Source organism: Nycticebus coucang, chromosome 15, assembly GCF_027406575.1.
Source record: "Nycticebus coucang isolate mNycCou1 chromosome 15, mNycCou1.pri, whole genome shotgun sequence".
Taxonomy (NCBI): domain Eukaryota; kingdom Metazoa; phylum Chordata; class Mammalia; order Primates; family Lorisidae; genus Nycticebus; species Nycticebus coucang.
This window is the reverse complement of record NC_069794.1, coordinates 37,926,551-37,943,247: the sequence shown is the minus strand read 5'-3', so window position 1 is coordinate 37,943,247 and position 16,697 is coordinate 37,926,551. Positions and strand designations below refer to the sequence as shown.

General features: G+C 36.1%; 1 protein-coding gene across 3 annotated transcripts in view; it reads left to right on the top strand.

Annotated features, from left to right (window-relative positions):
- The window catches only part of PIBF1 (progesterone immunomodulatory binding factor 1), a 272,823-nt gene that overhangs the window by 21,203 nt on the left and 234,923 nt on the right, over positions 1-16,697 (top strand). For all 3 annotated transcript variants that reach the window (XM_053563838.1, XM_053563840.1, XM_053563839.1), the window contains one exon: positions 784-903. In XM_053563838.1, coding sequence (XP_053419813.1) covers positions 784-903 — 120 coding nt within the window. The remainder of the gene's footprint in view (positions 1-783; positions 904-16,697) is intronic.

Below are 16,697 nucleotides of genomic sequence, written 5' to 3'. Positions count from 1 at the left end.
GGAAAGAGTTCCTGACTGAATGGAAGTAGCGATGTGAAAGAGATCTCCTGATTTGTCCTGATTCAGCCTGAAACTGCAGGGGCAGAAGTTAGTAGAGCCTTGCCGAGAGCTGAGATGAAACTAAAGAATAGAGTTCTATTTCTTCATCAAATATTTATTGAATGCTTATAATATATTTAGGCATTGAAGAAAGAACATTATACAAACCAAGCAAAAAGTAGGAGATAAGGAGTAAGTAATAAGGAGAGGCAATAGAAGAGAGGGAAGAGACTGTCAAAGGTGGGAAGTTACATAGCATCTGGCCCTTGGGGTAACTTGATTGAACTTTAAGACTTAATAAAATCTTAGTAGTTAGGGTCCACTGACAACTAGTTTTTTTTGTTTTGTTTTGTTTTTTCTTCACAGTTTTTGGCCGGGGCTGGGTTTGAACCCGCCACCTCCGGCATATGGGGCCAGCGCTCTACCCCTTTGAGCCACACATGCCGCCCGACAACTAGTTTTGTACATACTTCTTTTTATTACTGATAATTGAGAGTGCTACAAATTAGCAAGTTTCAATTATAGTTTGGATTTCGAGACTCCTTTTTTTAAATTAAATGCAATTATGGGGTACAATGTACTGGTTTTATATACAATTTGAAATATTTTCATCAAACTGGTTAACATAGCCTTCACCACATTTTCTTAGTTATAGTGTTAAGACATTTATATTCTACACTTAGTAGATATACCCTTGTAAAATGCACCTCAAGACTCCTTACTAATTTGATTTCTTTTTTTAAGATTCGGTTCTATGAACTAGTGACTCCATTAAAAAAGGAAATCTGTGAGCTACAAGTGAAAAAGAATTATCTAGCAGAAGAATTAAGTACAAACAAAGACCACCTGAAGCAACTGACAGAGGTATGTATGGTTTTGATCACTGGTGCAAAGCTCCAACTTTTTCTGTAAGAAGTTCCTCAAGATTTGTAGTAAGAAATATAAAAGTCAGTGCTTAAGAAATGGGACTAGGGGATCCTGCCTGCTATGTTTTTTCATAAATAGTTGGAAGGAAGTTAAATTGGAAGTAGTCATCTCAAAAATTGACAAGATTGATATTCACCTGTAATGCATGGTTGAGCATTTTTTCACTGTAACTCATTATCATAATCAACTGTTTGTGAAATCCTTATAGGGGCCATATCCAAAAATTGCCATATAATTACTCAAATTGGGCATATGCATATAAGAAATTATTTAGTAATTTAAGTCCCTATTTCTACATTATCAGGAAATTTAGACAATAAACAAGAAAAATAGGCCAGAATATATAGGGGGTTCTCTTGCAGGTATCATAAGAAGAAAAGAGGATACTTTTGGCTTTTAACTACGGTGGCTCATCAATTTTAATTTGCCTAGAACAGTGTTCATTATTCTGATTTATAAGTATTAATAACACCCTGTGTCCCAATCTATATGGTAAATTATATGGTTATCATACTTAAAACTCTTTGTTTACATAGAAGGGTGAACTAATCACTAGCTTGGTTATAGCATTTTAAGATACCAAATATCTTAAAATACTATCATGTAGTTATAGTCTGCTAAGAAAAAAGTAGTGGTAGATTTGTTCATTCTGCCATGTTAACACTTAGAAATGGGATAGCTGGTTTTTTCCAAGAATTTCATCAATCTAGAAGGAAAACACTTAAGGTTATATTTTACAAATAAGGCCTGCAGCAGTTCTTCATTACGGGTTGGCCTTCTTTGTGACATGAAAGGGAGCTGGAGCTGCTGTCCGTTTATCATTCATTTTGGTTCTTCAGCAAATGCAGTTAACTCCTATAATAATTATAAGCATGTATACTGATACTAGCATTAACTCCAGTGATATGCATGGTTTTGTGCTAGGCACTGGCAATGAATCTAAGCAAGACAGTGTCTGCTCTTCTAGACTTTAAATTCCAGTAGAACAGAATTAAAACATGTGACATCTTGGTATTCATTTACTGTGTGATTTTGACCAGACATTTAAATAATACTGTTTGTCATTTATTTCTTGGATTGCTTTATGTTTCTGGGGGGGTTTTATGTTTGTTTTTTTGAGGCAGAGTCTCAAATTGTTGCCCTGGGTAGAGTGCCACGACGTCACAGCTCACAGCAACGTCCAGCTCTTGGGCTCTCTTGCCTCAGTTCTATATATATATATTTTTTTTTTTTTTTTTTGAGACAGAATCTCACTATGTCACCCTCCGTAGAGTGCTGTGGCATCACAGTTCACAGCAACCTCAAGCTCTTGGGCGTAAGCAATTCTCTTGCCTCAACCTCCTAAGTAATTGGGACTACAGGCTCCCACCACGACATCTGGCTATTTTTTGGTTGCAGTTGTCATTGTTGTTTAGCAGGCCTCAAACCCACCGGCCTTGGTGTATGTGGCTGGCGTCCTACTCCCTGAGCTATGGGCGCCAAGCCCTCAGTTACGTTTTTATTAGGGACAGGGTCTCAATTTTGCTCAGGCCAGTCTCTAACTCCTGAGCTCAAGCAACCCACCCTCTTTGGCCTCCCAGAGTGCTAGGATTATAGGCATGAGCCACTGCACCTGGCCTTCATGTTTCTGTTTTAAAGTAAAAACATGATTTTAGCAAGGTTGCATAATTTACTTTTTAAGAGACAGAGTCTCACTGTCATCCAGGCTGAATAGCAAGTAGTGCAATTATAGTTCACGGCATCCTCAAACTACTAGGCTCAAGTGATTGTTCTGCCTCAGCCTCCCCTAGTTATCAAACCTTAATAGAAACATAACCTGCAAATATCTTCTCCCATTCTGTCTGCTTGCTTTACTTACTGTGTTCTTGGCTGTGCAGAAGCTTTTTAGTTTGATCACATCCCAGTAACATGTTTTTGGTTTTGCTTCAATTGTCAGAGGGGTCCTCCTCATAAAATATTCTCCCAGGCCAATTTCTTACAGTGTTTTCTCTGCACTCTCTCCAAGTATCTTTATAGTTTCATGTCTTAAGTTTAAATATTTTATCCTGTGAGAATCAATTTTTGTTAATGGTGAAAGGTGAGGGTCCAGTTTCAGTCTTCTACAAGTCACCAGCCAATTCACCCAGCACCATTTGTTAAATAGGGAATCTTTCCCCAAATTTATGTTTTTGATAGGCTTATCAAAGATCAAATGACAACAAGTAACTGGGTTCATCTCTTGGTTCTCTATTCTGTTCCATACATCTACCTGTCTATTTTTGTGTCAGTACCATGCTGTTTGATCACTATAGATTTATAGTATAGCCTGAAGTCTGGTAGCATGATTCCTCCTGATTTGTTTTTATTTCTGAGTAATGTCTTGGCTTACTTGTCAAGGTTTTTTCTGATTCCATATAAAATGGAGTAATATTTTTTCCAGATCTTTTAAGTATGACAGTGGTGCTTTAATAGGGATTGCATTAAATATGTATATTGCTTTGGGTAGTATGGACATTTTAACAATGTTGATTCTTCCCAGCCGTGAGCGTGGTATGTTTTTCCATTTGTTAACATCTTCAGCTATTTCTTCTCAGAATTTCATAGTTCTCTTTATAGAGATCTTTCATGTCCTTTGTTAGTTAAATTCCCAGATATTTCATCTCTTTTGGCACTGCTGTAAAAGGAATAGAGTCCTTGACTATTTTTTCACCTTGACTATTGTTAGTATATATAAAAGCTACTGATTTCTAAGTATTGATTTTGTATTCTAAGATGCTGCTGTATTCCTTGATCACTTCTAAGAGTTCTGTAGTTGAGTCCCTGGGGTTTTCCAGGTATAAGATCATATCATCTGCAAACAGTAAGAGTTTGATCTCCTCTGACCCCATTTGGATACCCTTGTTTGCCTTCTCTTGTCTGATTGAGATGGCTAAGCCTTCCATTACAATGTTGAATAGCAGGGAAGATAATGGGCATCCTTGTCCAGTTCCAGACCTGAGTGGAAATGTTTTCAATTTTATTCCATTCAGTATGATACTAGCTATGGGCTTGCTGTAGATGGCCTTTCTCAGTTTAACAAATGACCCATCCAAGCCAATTTTCTTCAGTGTTCTGATCATGAAAGGATGCTGGATATAATTAAAAGCTTTCTCTGCATGAATTGAGAGAATCATATGGTCTTTGTTTTTTATTTTGTTTATGTGACGTATTATATTTGTAGATTTACGTATGTTGAACCAACTTTGTAACCCTGGAATAAAACCAACTTGGTCATGGTGTATAATTCTTTTGATGTACTGTTGAATCTGTTTGCTAGGATCTTATTGAAAATTTTTGCATCAATATTCATTAATGATATCGGTCTGTGATTTTCTCTCTTTGTTGGGTCTTTTCCTGGTTTGGAGATCAGGGTGATATTTGCACCATAGAATGTGTTGGGTAGTATTTCTTCTTTTTCTATGTTTTGGAAAAGGTTTTGTAATATAGGTACTAGTTCCTCTTTAAAGGTTTGGTAGAATTCTGATGTGAAGCCATCTGGTACCAGGCTGTTCTTTTTTGGGAGATTTTGTATAGTTGATGCTATTTCAGTGTTTGATATAGGTCTAGTCAACATTTCCAATTCTTTCTGGCTGAGTTTAGGAAGGTGACATGCTTCCAGGTATTGGTCTATTTCCTCCAGATTTTCATATTTCTGAGAAGTTTGTTGTAGTATTCATTAAGGATTTTTTTAATTTCTGAGGTGTCTGTTGTTACTTCTCCTTTATCATTTTGATTGATATTAGGTATTTTACTTTTCTGTTTCTGATTAGCCATAGGTTTATCAGTTTGGTTAATCTTCAAAAAACCAACTTTTTGATTCATTTATCTTCTGATTCTTTTATTCTTTTATTTTCAATTTCATTTAATTCTGCTTTACCGTTGGCTCTGCTGCCGGGTTCAGGAAGAACCATATTGTTCTTCCTTTTCCAGTTGTTGACTTCCTCTCTTTCCATTCTCTTGAGGAAGGCTTGTAACACTATAAATTTCCCTCTGAGGGAAATTTTGCAGTGTCCCACAGGTTTTGGGATAAGTCATGTCTTCATTATCATTTTATTCCAAAAATTTGGTAATTTCTTTCTGAATCTCATCTTTGACCCAGCTATCATTCAGCATAAGGTTATTTAGTTTCCGTGATGTTGTTTGAGAAGATTCCTGTTGTTATTGAGTTCAACTTTTATTCCGTGATGGTCCAAGAAAATACAAGGAATAATTTCTATTCTTTTACATTTGCTGAGAATAGATTTGTGACCTAAGATGTGATCAATTTTGGAGGATGTTCCGTGGGCTGATGAGAAGATTGTGTATTTGGTTTTATTAAGATGAAATGTTCTGTAGATGTCTGTTAAGTCCATATGTTGTAGGGTCAAGATTTAAGTCCAATATTCTTTGTTTAGTTTTTTCTTGGAGGATCTATCCAACACTACTAAAGGGGTATTATAATCACCAGCTATTACAGTGCAGGAGGATATCAAATTGTTCATGTCTGCTAGGGTTTCCTTTATAAATTGAGGAGCATTTTGGTAGGGTGCATAAATTTTAATAATTGAAATCTCTTCATATTTAGTATTTCCTTTGACAAATATGAAGTGACCATCCTTATCTTTCCTTATCTTTGTTGTTTTAAACCATATTGTATCTGCGAATAAAATTGCAACCCCTGCTTTTTTCTGATTCTATTTGCCTGAGTTATAGATGTCCATCCCTTCACCCTCAGTCTATTTTTATTCCTTAAGGTAAGATGAGATTCTTATATGCAACAGATATCTGGCCTGAGTTTTTGTACACAGTCAGCCAACCTGTGCCTCTTTACAGAACAATTTTAGCCATTCACATTAATTGTGATTATTGATAAGTATGGTAGTATTTTGGCTGTCATGTTTTTGAAGCGTCCAGTGGATATTTTTAATCCTTTCACCATTATGGATGTTAGTTTTTGTTCAAGGCTTTCTAAGTGAGTTTGGTGGTAGACCATTAAGCTGATCAATGTGGAGGATGGGTCTGAAAATACCATGGAGAGCTGGTGTAGTTGTGGCACATTTCTTCAACACATGTGAATTGGTAAAGTATTTGATTTCTCCATCACAAAGGAAACTCAATTTAGCTGGATACAGGATCCTGGGCTGAAAATTGTTTTATTTTAGGAGATCGAAGGTTGATGACCATTTTCTTTTGGCTTGAAACATTTGACCTGAGGGATCTGCAGTCATTTCAATATCCTTCCCCTTGTAAGGAAGAATATATATATACTTTTCTTAAGTCTGGCTGCTTGCAGAATTTTCTCCTTCACGTTAACTTTGAAATAGTTAATTACAATGTGTCTAGGAGATGCTTCATTTGGATTTAATTATGCTGGGGTTCTGAAACTATCTGCTATCTAACTTTCTGTGTCTGTTGCCGTGCTTGGGAAATTCTCCTCCATTATATCTTGGACTAGAGCATTAGTGCCTTTAGGACCATCCTGTTCTCCTTCAGGAGTTCCTATAAGGTGAATGTTTGCTCTTTTGGAGTGGTCCCACAACTCTCTCAGGGAATGATCTGTTTTTGCTCTCCACTTCTCTGCCTCTTTGAGTATTTGGGAGTGTTCAAAAGTATTGTCTTCAACTTCAGAAATCCTTTCTTCTGCCTCCTCCATTCTATTACTAAGGGATTCTACTGTGTTACGAAGCTCCTCAAATAATTTTCTCATTTCTTTGAGGTCTGCAGTTTCTTTTTTCATTATGTCTAAATCCTTGGAGATTTTGTCTTTGAATTCAATGATTTCTTGAGACAACTTTTGAACTACTCCTTGAATTTCTAATTCCAACTTTAATTCCATTCTATTAATCTTATTTGCCATCCATATTCTTAATTCTATTTCTGACATTTTAGCCATTTGTTTATGAATGGCATCTTCTGTTATATCTCTTTTGTCATTCATGAAATTTTTTAACGTAGATAACTATTGAATTTTAAATGCCATTTTATATCCTCCATTTTCTGCCATTATTAGCATTTTATAATTTTTGCTTTATCTGTTCATCTATCTATCCATCCATCACATTTAATTCTATAAGAAATTGCCAAACCATTTTTTCATGTATTAGTTCATGTTAGTAGTTTCTTTTCATTGATGAGGGGGAGTTGATCTACTCTGATTATTCATGTTGCCTGAGTTTTTCTGCTGGTTCACCCTAGTTTGGCTAGATAAGTTGGTAAGGTGAGACTGGATTGAGGGCTCCAGGAGTTGTAGTTAACCAGCCCTTTACCAGAGAGCTGGGACTGGTGACTGTGGCTTTTCCTCTACAGCTTTACAAAGTCCCTTTCAGTCCAGCAGTCTGAGACTCAGGGGACCTGATTTGATATGATGGGGCTAGGTGGCTCTATCTTGTATTCAACCAGCCTCTACCCAATCCTAGTTAATTGGCAGCTTTGGCCTGAAATCTCAGCTGGGAAGAGATTCAAGCAACTGAGACACCCCATTCCCCACCCCGCCCTGGCGACAACTAGGAGAGGAGAATCAGTTCCTCCCACAATGACACAACCAGGGCTCAACCTTGGAGGGTCCCTGCATAGCCAGACCAGGTCAAGAGTTCCAAACCAATTGTCCCAGGTAGCACAATTACCGTTCAAGTGGAAGAGTTCAAAGGTCTCCAGCAACCAGACAGCAGGAGTCCACTGGCAGTTCAAGTGTGACTTGCTCAGTGCTCAGTGGAATCAGAAAGGCCCACCAAGCAAGAGTTAGTCCAGGGGGATTGGTACCTCTTTCCCCACGTTGCACCTCAGCTACTCCCAGCCACTGGTAACCCCGCAGGTTTCTTAATCTCACCCCCCTCCAATGAGCAAATGCACCAGGGATTTGCACCTGCTAGAGTCAAAGGGGGTCAGTGTCTCCTCCACAGGGCCACCGCCTTCTGCCACCAGCAAGCAGGGGGAACTCAAGCCTGACTCCTTACCGTTGTCATTGGAAACTGGGGAGTATTCCTCCTAAATCAGTTTCATGCCGGTGGTTACTGTCACAGCATATATTTCTCTCCCTCAGAGACTGTGTCTCTGCCCCAGCTGCACTCCTCCTGTGGTACCCCTGTGGGGTGAAATCTTGCTCCCTCCCATGGTCTACAGATTTGAGGAGGTGTATCTCCAAAATTTGACCCCAGTTGAGAGTGCAGAGCCCACTATAGCTGACGCTGCTTCTCAGATAGTGCTGTGTGGGTCTCCACGCTTCTGCTAGGCACTTACACAGAGCCAGGCCAGTCCCCTTCCCCTGCAGCTCTTCACTTCTAGTTGAATCACAGTTTCAGCACAGCTGCAACTGTGCTACGACCCATGCAATACCCAGCCCTAGCAAGGACCCACCAGACACTCCAGGCTGTTCAGGGAGTAGGCTTCCAGATTTCCTGACCCATGCAATGCCCAGCCCTAGCAAGGAACCACCAGACACTCCAGGCTGGCTGTTCAGGAGGTAGGCTTCCAGGGGAAAGGTGGACTGGGAGTTCAGAATGGCAGGGAAAATATTTGTTCACTTTTATGCCAGCCAAAAGAACGCCCAGGCTCAAAGTGGAATCTCTCTGGAGAGAGAGTCCCAGCCTTCAGCGGTTCTCTTCCATGGGGTGAAACAAGAGGTCTTCTGTTCACTGCTCTCTTGTAGAGAGCACATAGCGAATCACTGTCTTGGGGGACAGGACGGACTTTCCTCTTCTTTGAGATGGGTTTTGTACCTGAAATTTGCTTCCTTGGAGTCACAGTTTGCCTCACCAGGGATGACATGCACTTATTGATCTTCTCTCTCAGCTCAGTTCTTGACCTTCAGCTTCTGGGGTTCATTCTGACCATTATCTCTCCCACTGGACAGGGGCTTCTGTTGAATGCTGGCTCCAGTCAGCCATCTTACCTCCTCCCACCTGTTTTCTTCTTTAGTGGTTCAAGGAGAGAGCCAAAAAGTAGGAATAAATGAAAATAAATGTATTCTCCAGAGATAATTATGAAGTCTAGCCTTAATCAGGATTAACATTTTAATATGTTATATTGATGAAGAAACACAAAATCTCCAGTTTGCAGATAGAAAAGTTTCCCTGAGCAGAAGAATATGAAACTAGTGGACAAACTGGAGGAAGATCTCAGAGTCTTGATGCAGTAACTATATACCAATGTATTTTTTTTATAACCTATCAGCTTATATTCCTAAAATTAGCATGGTCAAAATTGATCACCTGCCCTAGAAAGTGTGAAATTTTTTAACGTAGATAACTATTGAATTTTAAATGCCATTTTATATCCTCCATTTTCTGCCATTATTAGCATTTTATAATTTTTGCTTTATCTGTTCATCTATCTATCCATCCATCACATTTAATTCTATAAGAAATTGCCAAACTATTTTTTCGTGTATTAGTTCATGTTAGTAGTTTCTTTTCATTGATGAGTAATATTCCATTGAATGGTTATATTGATGTACTAGTTGATGGGCTTTTGAGTTATTTCCACTTCAGAAACTTTGTAAGTAAAGCTGCTACAAACATTTGAATGTGGGATTTTATGTGGACATATATTTTGGGGGTTTTTGAGTAAATACTTAAGGATGGAATTTTTCACTTCTGGAATTTCCATTTGGTTGTTTATTATAGCTTTTATTTCTCTGTTATTTGTTTATTATGAACATAGTTTCCTTTACACCATTGTGAATAGTTTAAATAGCAGCTTTAAGATTCTTATCTGCTACTTCTAAACTCTGGGTCACCTTGGAGTTAGTCTCTGTTGATTTTTTTCTTTTAAAAATGAGTCACATATTCTTATTTCTTCAGATGTTGGGTAACTTAAAATTGTTTATTTATATCATAGAGTACATTTAGATAACATTGTTGCTGTCGTATTGTGGAAATTGCATTTTATGTCCCTCTAAAGAGCTGATGTTTTTGTTGTAGTAAGAAATTATGAAACTTGGTTGTACTCACACTATCTACTCTATTTCTTAGGCCTTAGCTCCAATTTCAGGTCAATTTTTTTGGTCATAGTAGGACAACTTAGAGTATGCCCCACACATATGTTGTTCAGAGGACAACTAGAGATTTGGGCAGAAATAACGCAGGGAATTCAATTTCCTCTCTCTGGCTGTCTCTGAAATTTCATTACCTTAGAGTATCTGCAGTTGGCTAAACTCTATCTTTGGTTCTACAGTCATTAAGGATTTTCTACTATACTTTTCCCTTCCAATACAGGCCTGCCCTCAGGTTAATTGCCTTAAAACAAAAACACGGTAGACCAGTAAACTCACCAAAGTGTTCAAAACAACTGCAATAATGACAACTTAATAATGGTTTAATAACAAAAACTAAGATATTTAATAGCCATGTCTCTGAGTTTTGAGATTGGCGATTAAGAAAACAAACTTTCCATTTACTTTCCTTGATTGCTCTTGTGTTCTTATCTAAAAAGAGTCTTAATTTTTTTTACCACATGATGGCAGTATGTACCCATCTATTATTTTAAAACCTATGTGGAAAATCTTGTCATTTTTGATGTAGAGACCAAAGCTTTACATTAATAGCCTTATTTTATTTATAGTTATTATTGCATATCTAATGCAGAAGACCTGTAACTAGGAGAAATAATTCTAAAAATTGACACTTTTCTTCCATAATATATATTTTTCAGATCAAAGGTGTCTCAATTATTACACTCATTTCTTAACGATACCTACCAGACACATTCAGAGATGTAAAAACTGCACAATTATGCAGTTAAGTGGACTCTGCTTTTGTGCATGTAATCTGCTAAGTACATGAAAACTAGCAAGATGCTAGTGAGATGAAGACTGTTTTAGAAGTTTAATAGAATGTGATTCTTGACCTTTAAGAAGAAATCAGTCTCTTGAAGTGCCAATTTTAGTGGATTTCTGGGATTTCCTTTCATAATTTTTTCCAGACCTTTACTTATTTGGAAATAATATGTAGATACTTAACACTGGAAAACAGAATTCATTCTTTATTTCAAATCTGGAATTTATTTGTGTCAGTAGTGGAGTCTAATTATAGCTACATTATGTATTTAAGATTGTGTATATATGATATTTCATGTTTTTATAAGTGCTTATAGATACTTTTATTTCCTACTTAAGAATTTTCTTTATAAGTTCAAAATTTATCACATGCAGCTAAGCAGTATACAGCTGTTTGCTATTGTAAAGTTAGTTCAGCATACTTTTTTAATTTCAAAAGAATGAAATATTAGTGATACTATATAAGGCATTAATGAATCTGTTCTTAATAAAGCTGTTAAGTTTCATGAGGAAATGGTGAGATATTTTTCTCTTATGTGAACTTCAGTAACCAAGATGCAGGAAGAATTTTGTTCAAAATTTGGTTCTTGTTTAGAAACATAGTTACATTTCTTAAAAAAATTCTGCAAAATTATTTTACTCCTTTTAAGAATTTATATGTAAAAAAAAGAATTTATATGTAAGTAATCCCAATTAATTTTATTTGTATGAAAATGAGTTATGTCATTGGTGCTCTATAATTCCTATTTAAGTTTTAATGTTTTGGGTAGTATTAATCATTTTTTGAAATATTTTTTATTTTGACAAACTTAGTTAAATTTTTTGAGAAGATATATATTTATGATGATACCCATCAGTTATCATTATCCCAGAATGTTTAACAATTCACTAGGGAGCAATAATAGATTTTCCTCTTTATAATGAATGTAAAATGAATAAATACCACTTAAGATTTAGATTTATGGCTACCTCCATAGGTTCTGTTTTTGATGTGAGATAAAACTGAATGTTTCAATTTTTAATAAATAACACAGGATTCTAACACAGAGCTTCATGGATATGAACACAAATCGGCAGGTGGGGAGGTTGCTCATTTACTCTTCCATGTTTACATGGATGGAGCTGGAACATATTCTTCTTAGTAAAGTATCTCAAGAATGGAAGAGAAAGTATCCAGTGTCCTCAGCCTTACTATGAAATCAATTTTTGGCTTTCATATGAAAGCTATAACCAAATTATAACCCAAGAAGAAGGGAAAAGGGGAGAGGGAGGGGAGGGGGGAGGATGGGTGGAAGGAGAGCAATTGGTGGGACCACACCTACGGTGCATCTTATAAGGGTACATGTGAAATTTACTAAGTGTAGAATATAAATGTCTTAACACAATAACTAAGAAAATGCTGCGAAGGCTATGTTAACCAGTTTGATGAAAATATTTCAAATTCTATGTAAAACCAGTATATTGTAAAAAAAAATATTTCAATGTGATTAAAGATATTTTAATTCTTACTTAAATTTCATGATTTTAAATGTATATAGTGCCATTCCTTATCTTCAACATAAAATTACTTTATTTTAATATTTAATCATCTAAGAATATAATTGCAGTCACACTACCTGTAACATTACAGCTTGTGCTTACCAAAACCTTCTTTCCTATACCTCTGAACCTTCACAAGTCTGTGAATTTTTACAGATAATGTAAACAACTTACAGATAAAAGTGCATGAGGAGAGAAAATGTTCATCAGACAACTATAAGGAAGAAGTTTTAAATATGATGGCATCAGGAAGAAACTTCCTTTAGCTTATTGTTTCATACATGCTGTATGAAGAGACATAACATTTTAAGGAGTAATATAAATTTTTTAATTTGCTACTGTGTTTATAATCTTTAATCAATCCAGCAATACTTTATATTTTTTAAGCACAAAACAAAGTTTATCGAAAAAGAGAAAGGTGGGTTTACAGAGTAAGAAGGTTTACAAAGTAAGATAACATTCACCATATATAGTAAACAGACCCCATTGCCATAGCAAGTAGGCAAAGAGGCCTGTAATACTCTAATTTTTAATTTTAGGGGCAGATTTTGAGGAGTTTGTTAAGTCTTGAGATGAAATTTTGAATCCAGTGGCCAAGAGGATGTATCATCCCATTTGGGACCATTCTCATTCTCTCTATAGTGTTTTTTCCGTGAACATACTTAGGGATATCTAAGAGTTCTTTCTGAACAATTTTAATTTTGTGATTTAATTTTTTAAGGATCTCAGAAGTTAATAGATGTATATGCTGGGTCATCTGGATGAATCATTTATAACAGAGTGCTGTCACTATGATGTCAGTGTCCATGTCTACATTTAATTCTGTTACTGCATTTATACCACAAAAGATAATTTTTTTTTTTTTTTTTTCAGTTTTTGGCCGGGGCTGAGTTTGAACCCACCACCTCTGGCTTATGGGACCAGCGCCCTACTCCTTTGAGCCACAGGCACCACCCCACAAAAGATAATTTTATAATGGCAGTAACTTAATATGTAAAATATGCATTCAACTAAGTAAAGGCCAGATGTCTATTATGGATCACTATATGAATAAAAATTTCACAATTCAAATAGAGAAAAATAGTGACAATATTGAGTCATCATACTTCTTAGTATAGCCATGCTCCAAGCCAAACTCAAAACAATTCCTACTTGTTTTAACATTTTAAGTTTAAATTACATAGTCATTACTAATTACTGAATAGAATAAGCCTTGCTGCTTGGCCTACTTGAAAGAGGAAGAAATTAAGAGTTTCTAGGGAATGACAGTATAAAATGTGTTTCGTTTTTTCTTTCTTTTCTAATTCCAGGTATTTGCCTCTTAGCTACCTTTTGGCAGGCAGCTGGGGTCTGAGTGAAGTGTAAGGCTTTAGGAAAGCTAGTGTTCCAGTTATGTATTGTTGTGTAACAAATCACCCTAAAACTTAAATAATAAATTATCTTTAAATAATTTAAAGATCTCTACTAATGGTGACATAGTGAGACCTCTGTCTCAAAAAATAATAATAATTTTCAACAAAGACATTTGCACCAGAATGTTTATTACAGCCCAATTCATAATTGCCGTGTCGTGGAAGCAGCCCAAATGCCCATCAACCCATGAATGGATTAACAAATTGTGGTATATATATACCATGGAATACTATTCAGCCATAAAAGGAGATGGAGATTCTACATCATTTATGTTTACCTGAATGGAGTTGAAAGACATCCTTCTGAGTAAAGTATCTCAAGAATGGAAAAAAAGAAGTATCCAGTGTACTCAATGTTATTATGAAACCAATATAAAAACACGCTCTCTTAACAAATTATAAAACACAAATAGTCTAACAAGGGCGAAGGAGGGAGGGAGGAGAAGGTGTTTGGTGAGAGGAGAGAGGGCAATTGACGGGATCTGGACTAATGTGCCCAATGCAAGGGTGTAGTTATAAACAACTAAGAGTAAACTGTAAATATCTTACTACAAAAAAAAGTAAGTGAGGTGATGGTTATATTAATCAGTTTTTAAGCATTCCATACTGTGTATCAAATCATTACATTGTAGCCCAAAAATGTATACAATTACGATTTAAGGAAAAAATTTTTCAAAAATTAAAAAAATAAAAAAGCTTGCTACATACAAGGAAGAAATTTTTAGAAGCCCATCTTAGCTACCACAGTTTGGGATTTCTGTCCCCTGGCAGGAATGAGAACCAAGAGACAGTGTGAGAGCCCGGAGCAGGAGCAGAAGTGAGTGTTGGCAGATCTTGGCCTATAAAAATCCTTGGATTACTCTTCCATCTCCTTGGCTTAAGGCTCCTTTGCTATTAGAAAGCTGAGGAATAGATTTAAAATATTCCATTAAAACAGAGAAACTTTCATATTGACCATCAAACCAAGCCCAGCTTTATTTGTCTATAGGAAATACTCTTAATGCAAATTGATAAAGATTAAAAAAATAAAAGGGTGGGCTAAGAGTTATTAAGAAAGAAGGTATTTATATCTGATGAGGTATAATTTAAGATAAAAATCACAAAGTATTAATGTAACAGTATATTAATAATAGGTGATTTTATAGTTGTAACTTCTATAGGTCAAATGAGAGTAATTGCAAAAATGTTTTAAAAAACAAGAAGTTGATGAAAATACGGTAATGGTGAAGAACTTAAATATACTACATCTGAGAATTTGATAGCTGTACTAGATAGAAACTTAGTAAGGACTAGAAGGACTAATTCTATCAATAATTTTGATTTAGTTACTTAACATTACATGACCAGAGCGAGTGTTTTTTGTTTATGTTTGTTTTTTTAGAGATGAAGTCTTTTCTGTAGCATGCAGTGCCACAATCATTGCTCACTGCAGCCTCAAACTCCTGGGCTCAGGCGATCTTCCTGCCTCCGCCTCTCAATTAGCTGGGACTGTAAGTGTGTACCACCATGTCCAGTGAATTTTTTAAAATTTTTTTTAGAGAGGGAGTTTGTCTTTTACATAGGCTGATCTCTAACTCCTGGCCTCAAGGGATTCTCTCACCTCAGCTCTCCAAGCATAACAAGTAGTTTGGATTACAGACATGAGCCACTGTGCCCAGCAAATGTTTTGGTTTTTTTTAAATGTCAGTGGAAGGTTTACAAAACTGTCATGCGTAGTAAATGAATACATTATTTAAAGTAGAGATTTTGTAATTCCTAGCTTTTTATCATAATTTAGTAAAACTAATTATATACCATAACAGTTCAGTTACTACTTGGAAAAGAAGGGCTGCTAGCAGTCTGGATTTTCATCTTTTTTTTTTTTTTTTTTTTGAGACTGAGTCTCAAGCTGTCACCCTGGGTAGAGTGCCGTGGAGTCAGAGCTCACATCAACCTCAAACTCTTGGGCTTAAGTGATGTTGTTGCCTCAGCCTCCCAAGTAACTGGGACTACAGGCGCCTGCCACTATGCCCAGCTATTTTTTGGTTGTAGTTGTCATTGTTGTTTGGCGGGCCTGGGCTGGATTCGAACCTACCAGCTTCAGGTTTGTGGCTGGTGCCCTAGCCACTTGAGCTACAGGTGCCAAGCCTAGATTTTTATCTTAAATAAATTTGTCCTCACAGTTTATGCAATACACAAATATCGATTCCAGGTGGGTTAAAATTTTTAAACTTGATCTTAGCCAAAAGGCCAAGATGCAATGTAGGTTAAAATCTTTAGAAGAAAATTAGGCACTTAGTTGAACAATCACAAAGATAGTATAGGAAATAAAACATTTTCTTTTGTAACTAACATTTAGCATTTCCTTCAATTACTAATATAGTTAAGAAAACACAAGATTACTACCACCTATGACTCCGTCAACATTAGAAATCAGGAGTTTCGTGTCATATGTAGTTACTACACGTAATGAGTGAGTGTATGCTCATTACTGCTTCAACATTACTGAAACTACTAGGCTTTAGACCCCTCACTAACTTGTCTTTCATGCATTTATAAAGCAGGACATACAAAATTTTAAAAAATGTTTTGATAGTTTTATTTTGATATAATTTATTTCTCAATGATTCTGTGTGTTATAATTCCAGCTTTTAGAAATATTGGTCTCAGAAGGAGCTCACAGATATCACCAGATTGTCAGTGGGATCCATGACATAAAAAAAAATTTTTTTTAATCCTTAATTTATGTAATTATTAACAGTGCTCCTCAGACTTTAATGTGAATGTGAATCACTTGAGATCTTGTTAAAATGAAGACTGATGCATTAGTTCTGAAGTGGGAATGACATTTTTAACATACTCACAGATGATATTAGTACTCCTAGCCTATGCCAGTCCATGGCTGCATTCTAGAACTGAACTGTTTATTATAGTAATCATAGCCACATGTGGCTATTTAAAGTTCAATTAATTAAACTTCAGGACTTCAGTCTCTCTAGCAATAGGTGATTAATGACTACCATGTTGGATGG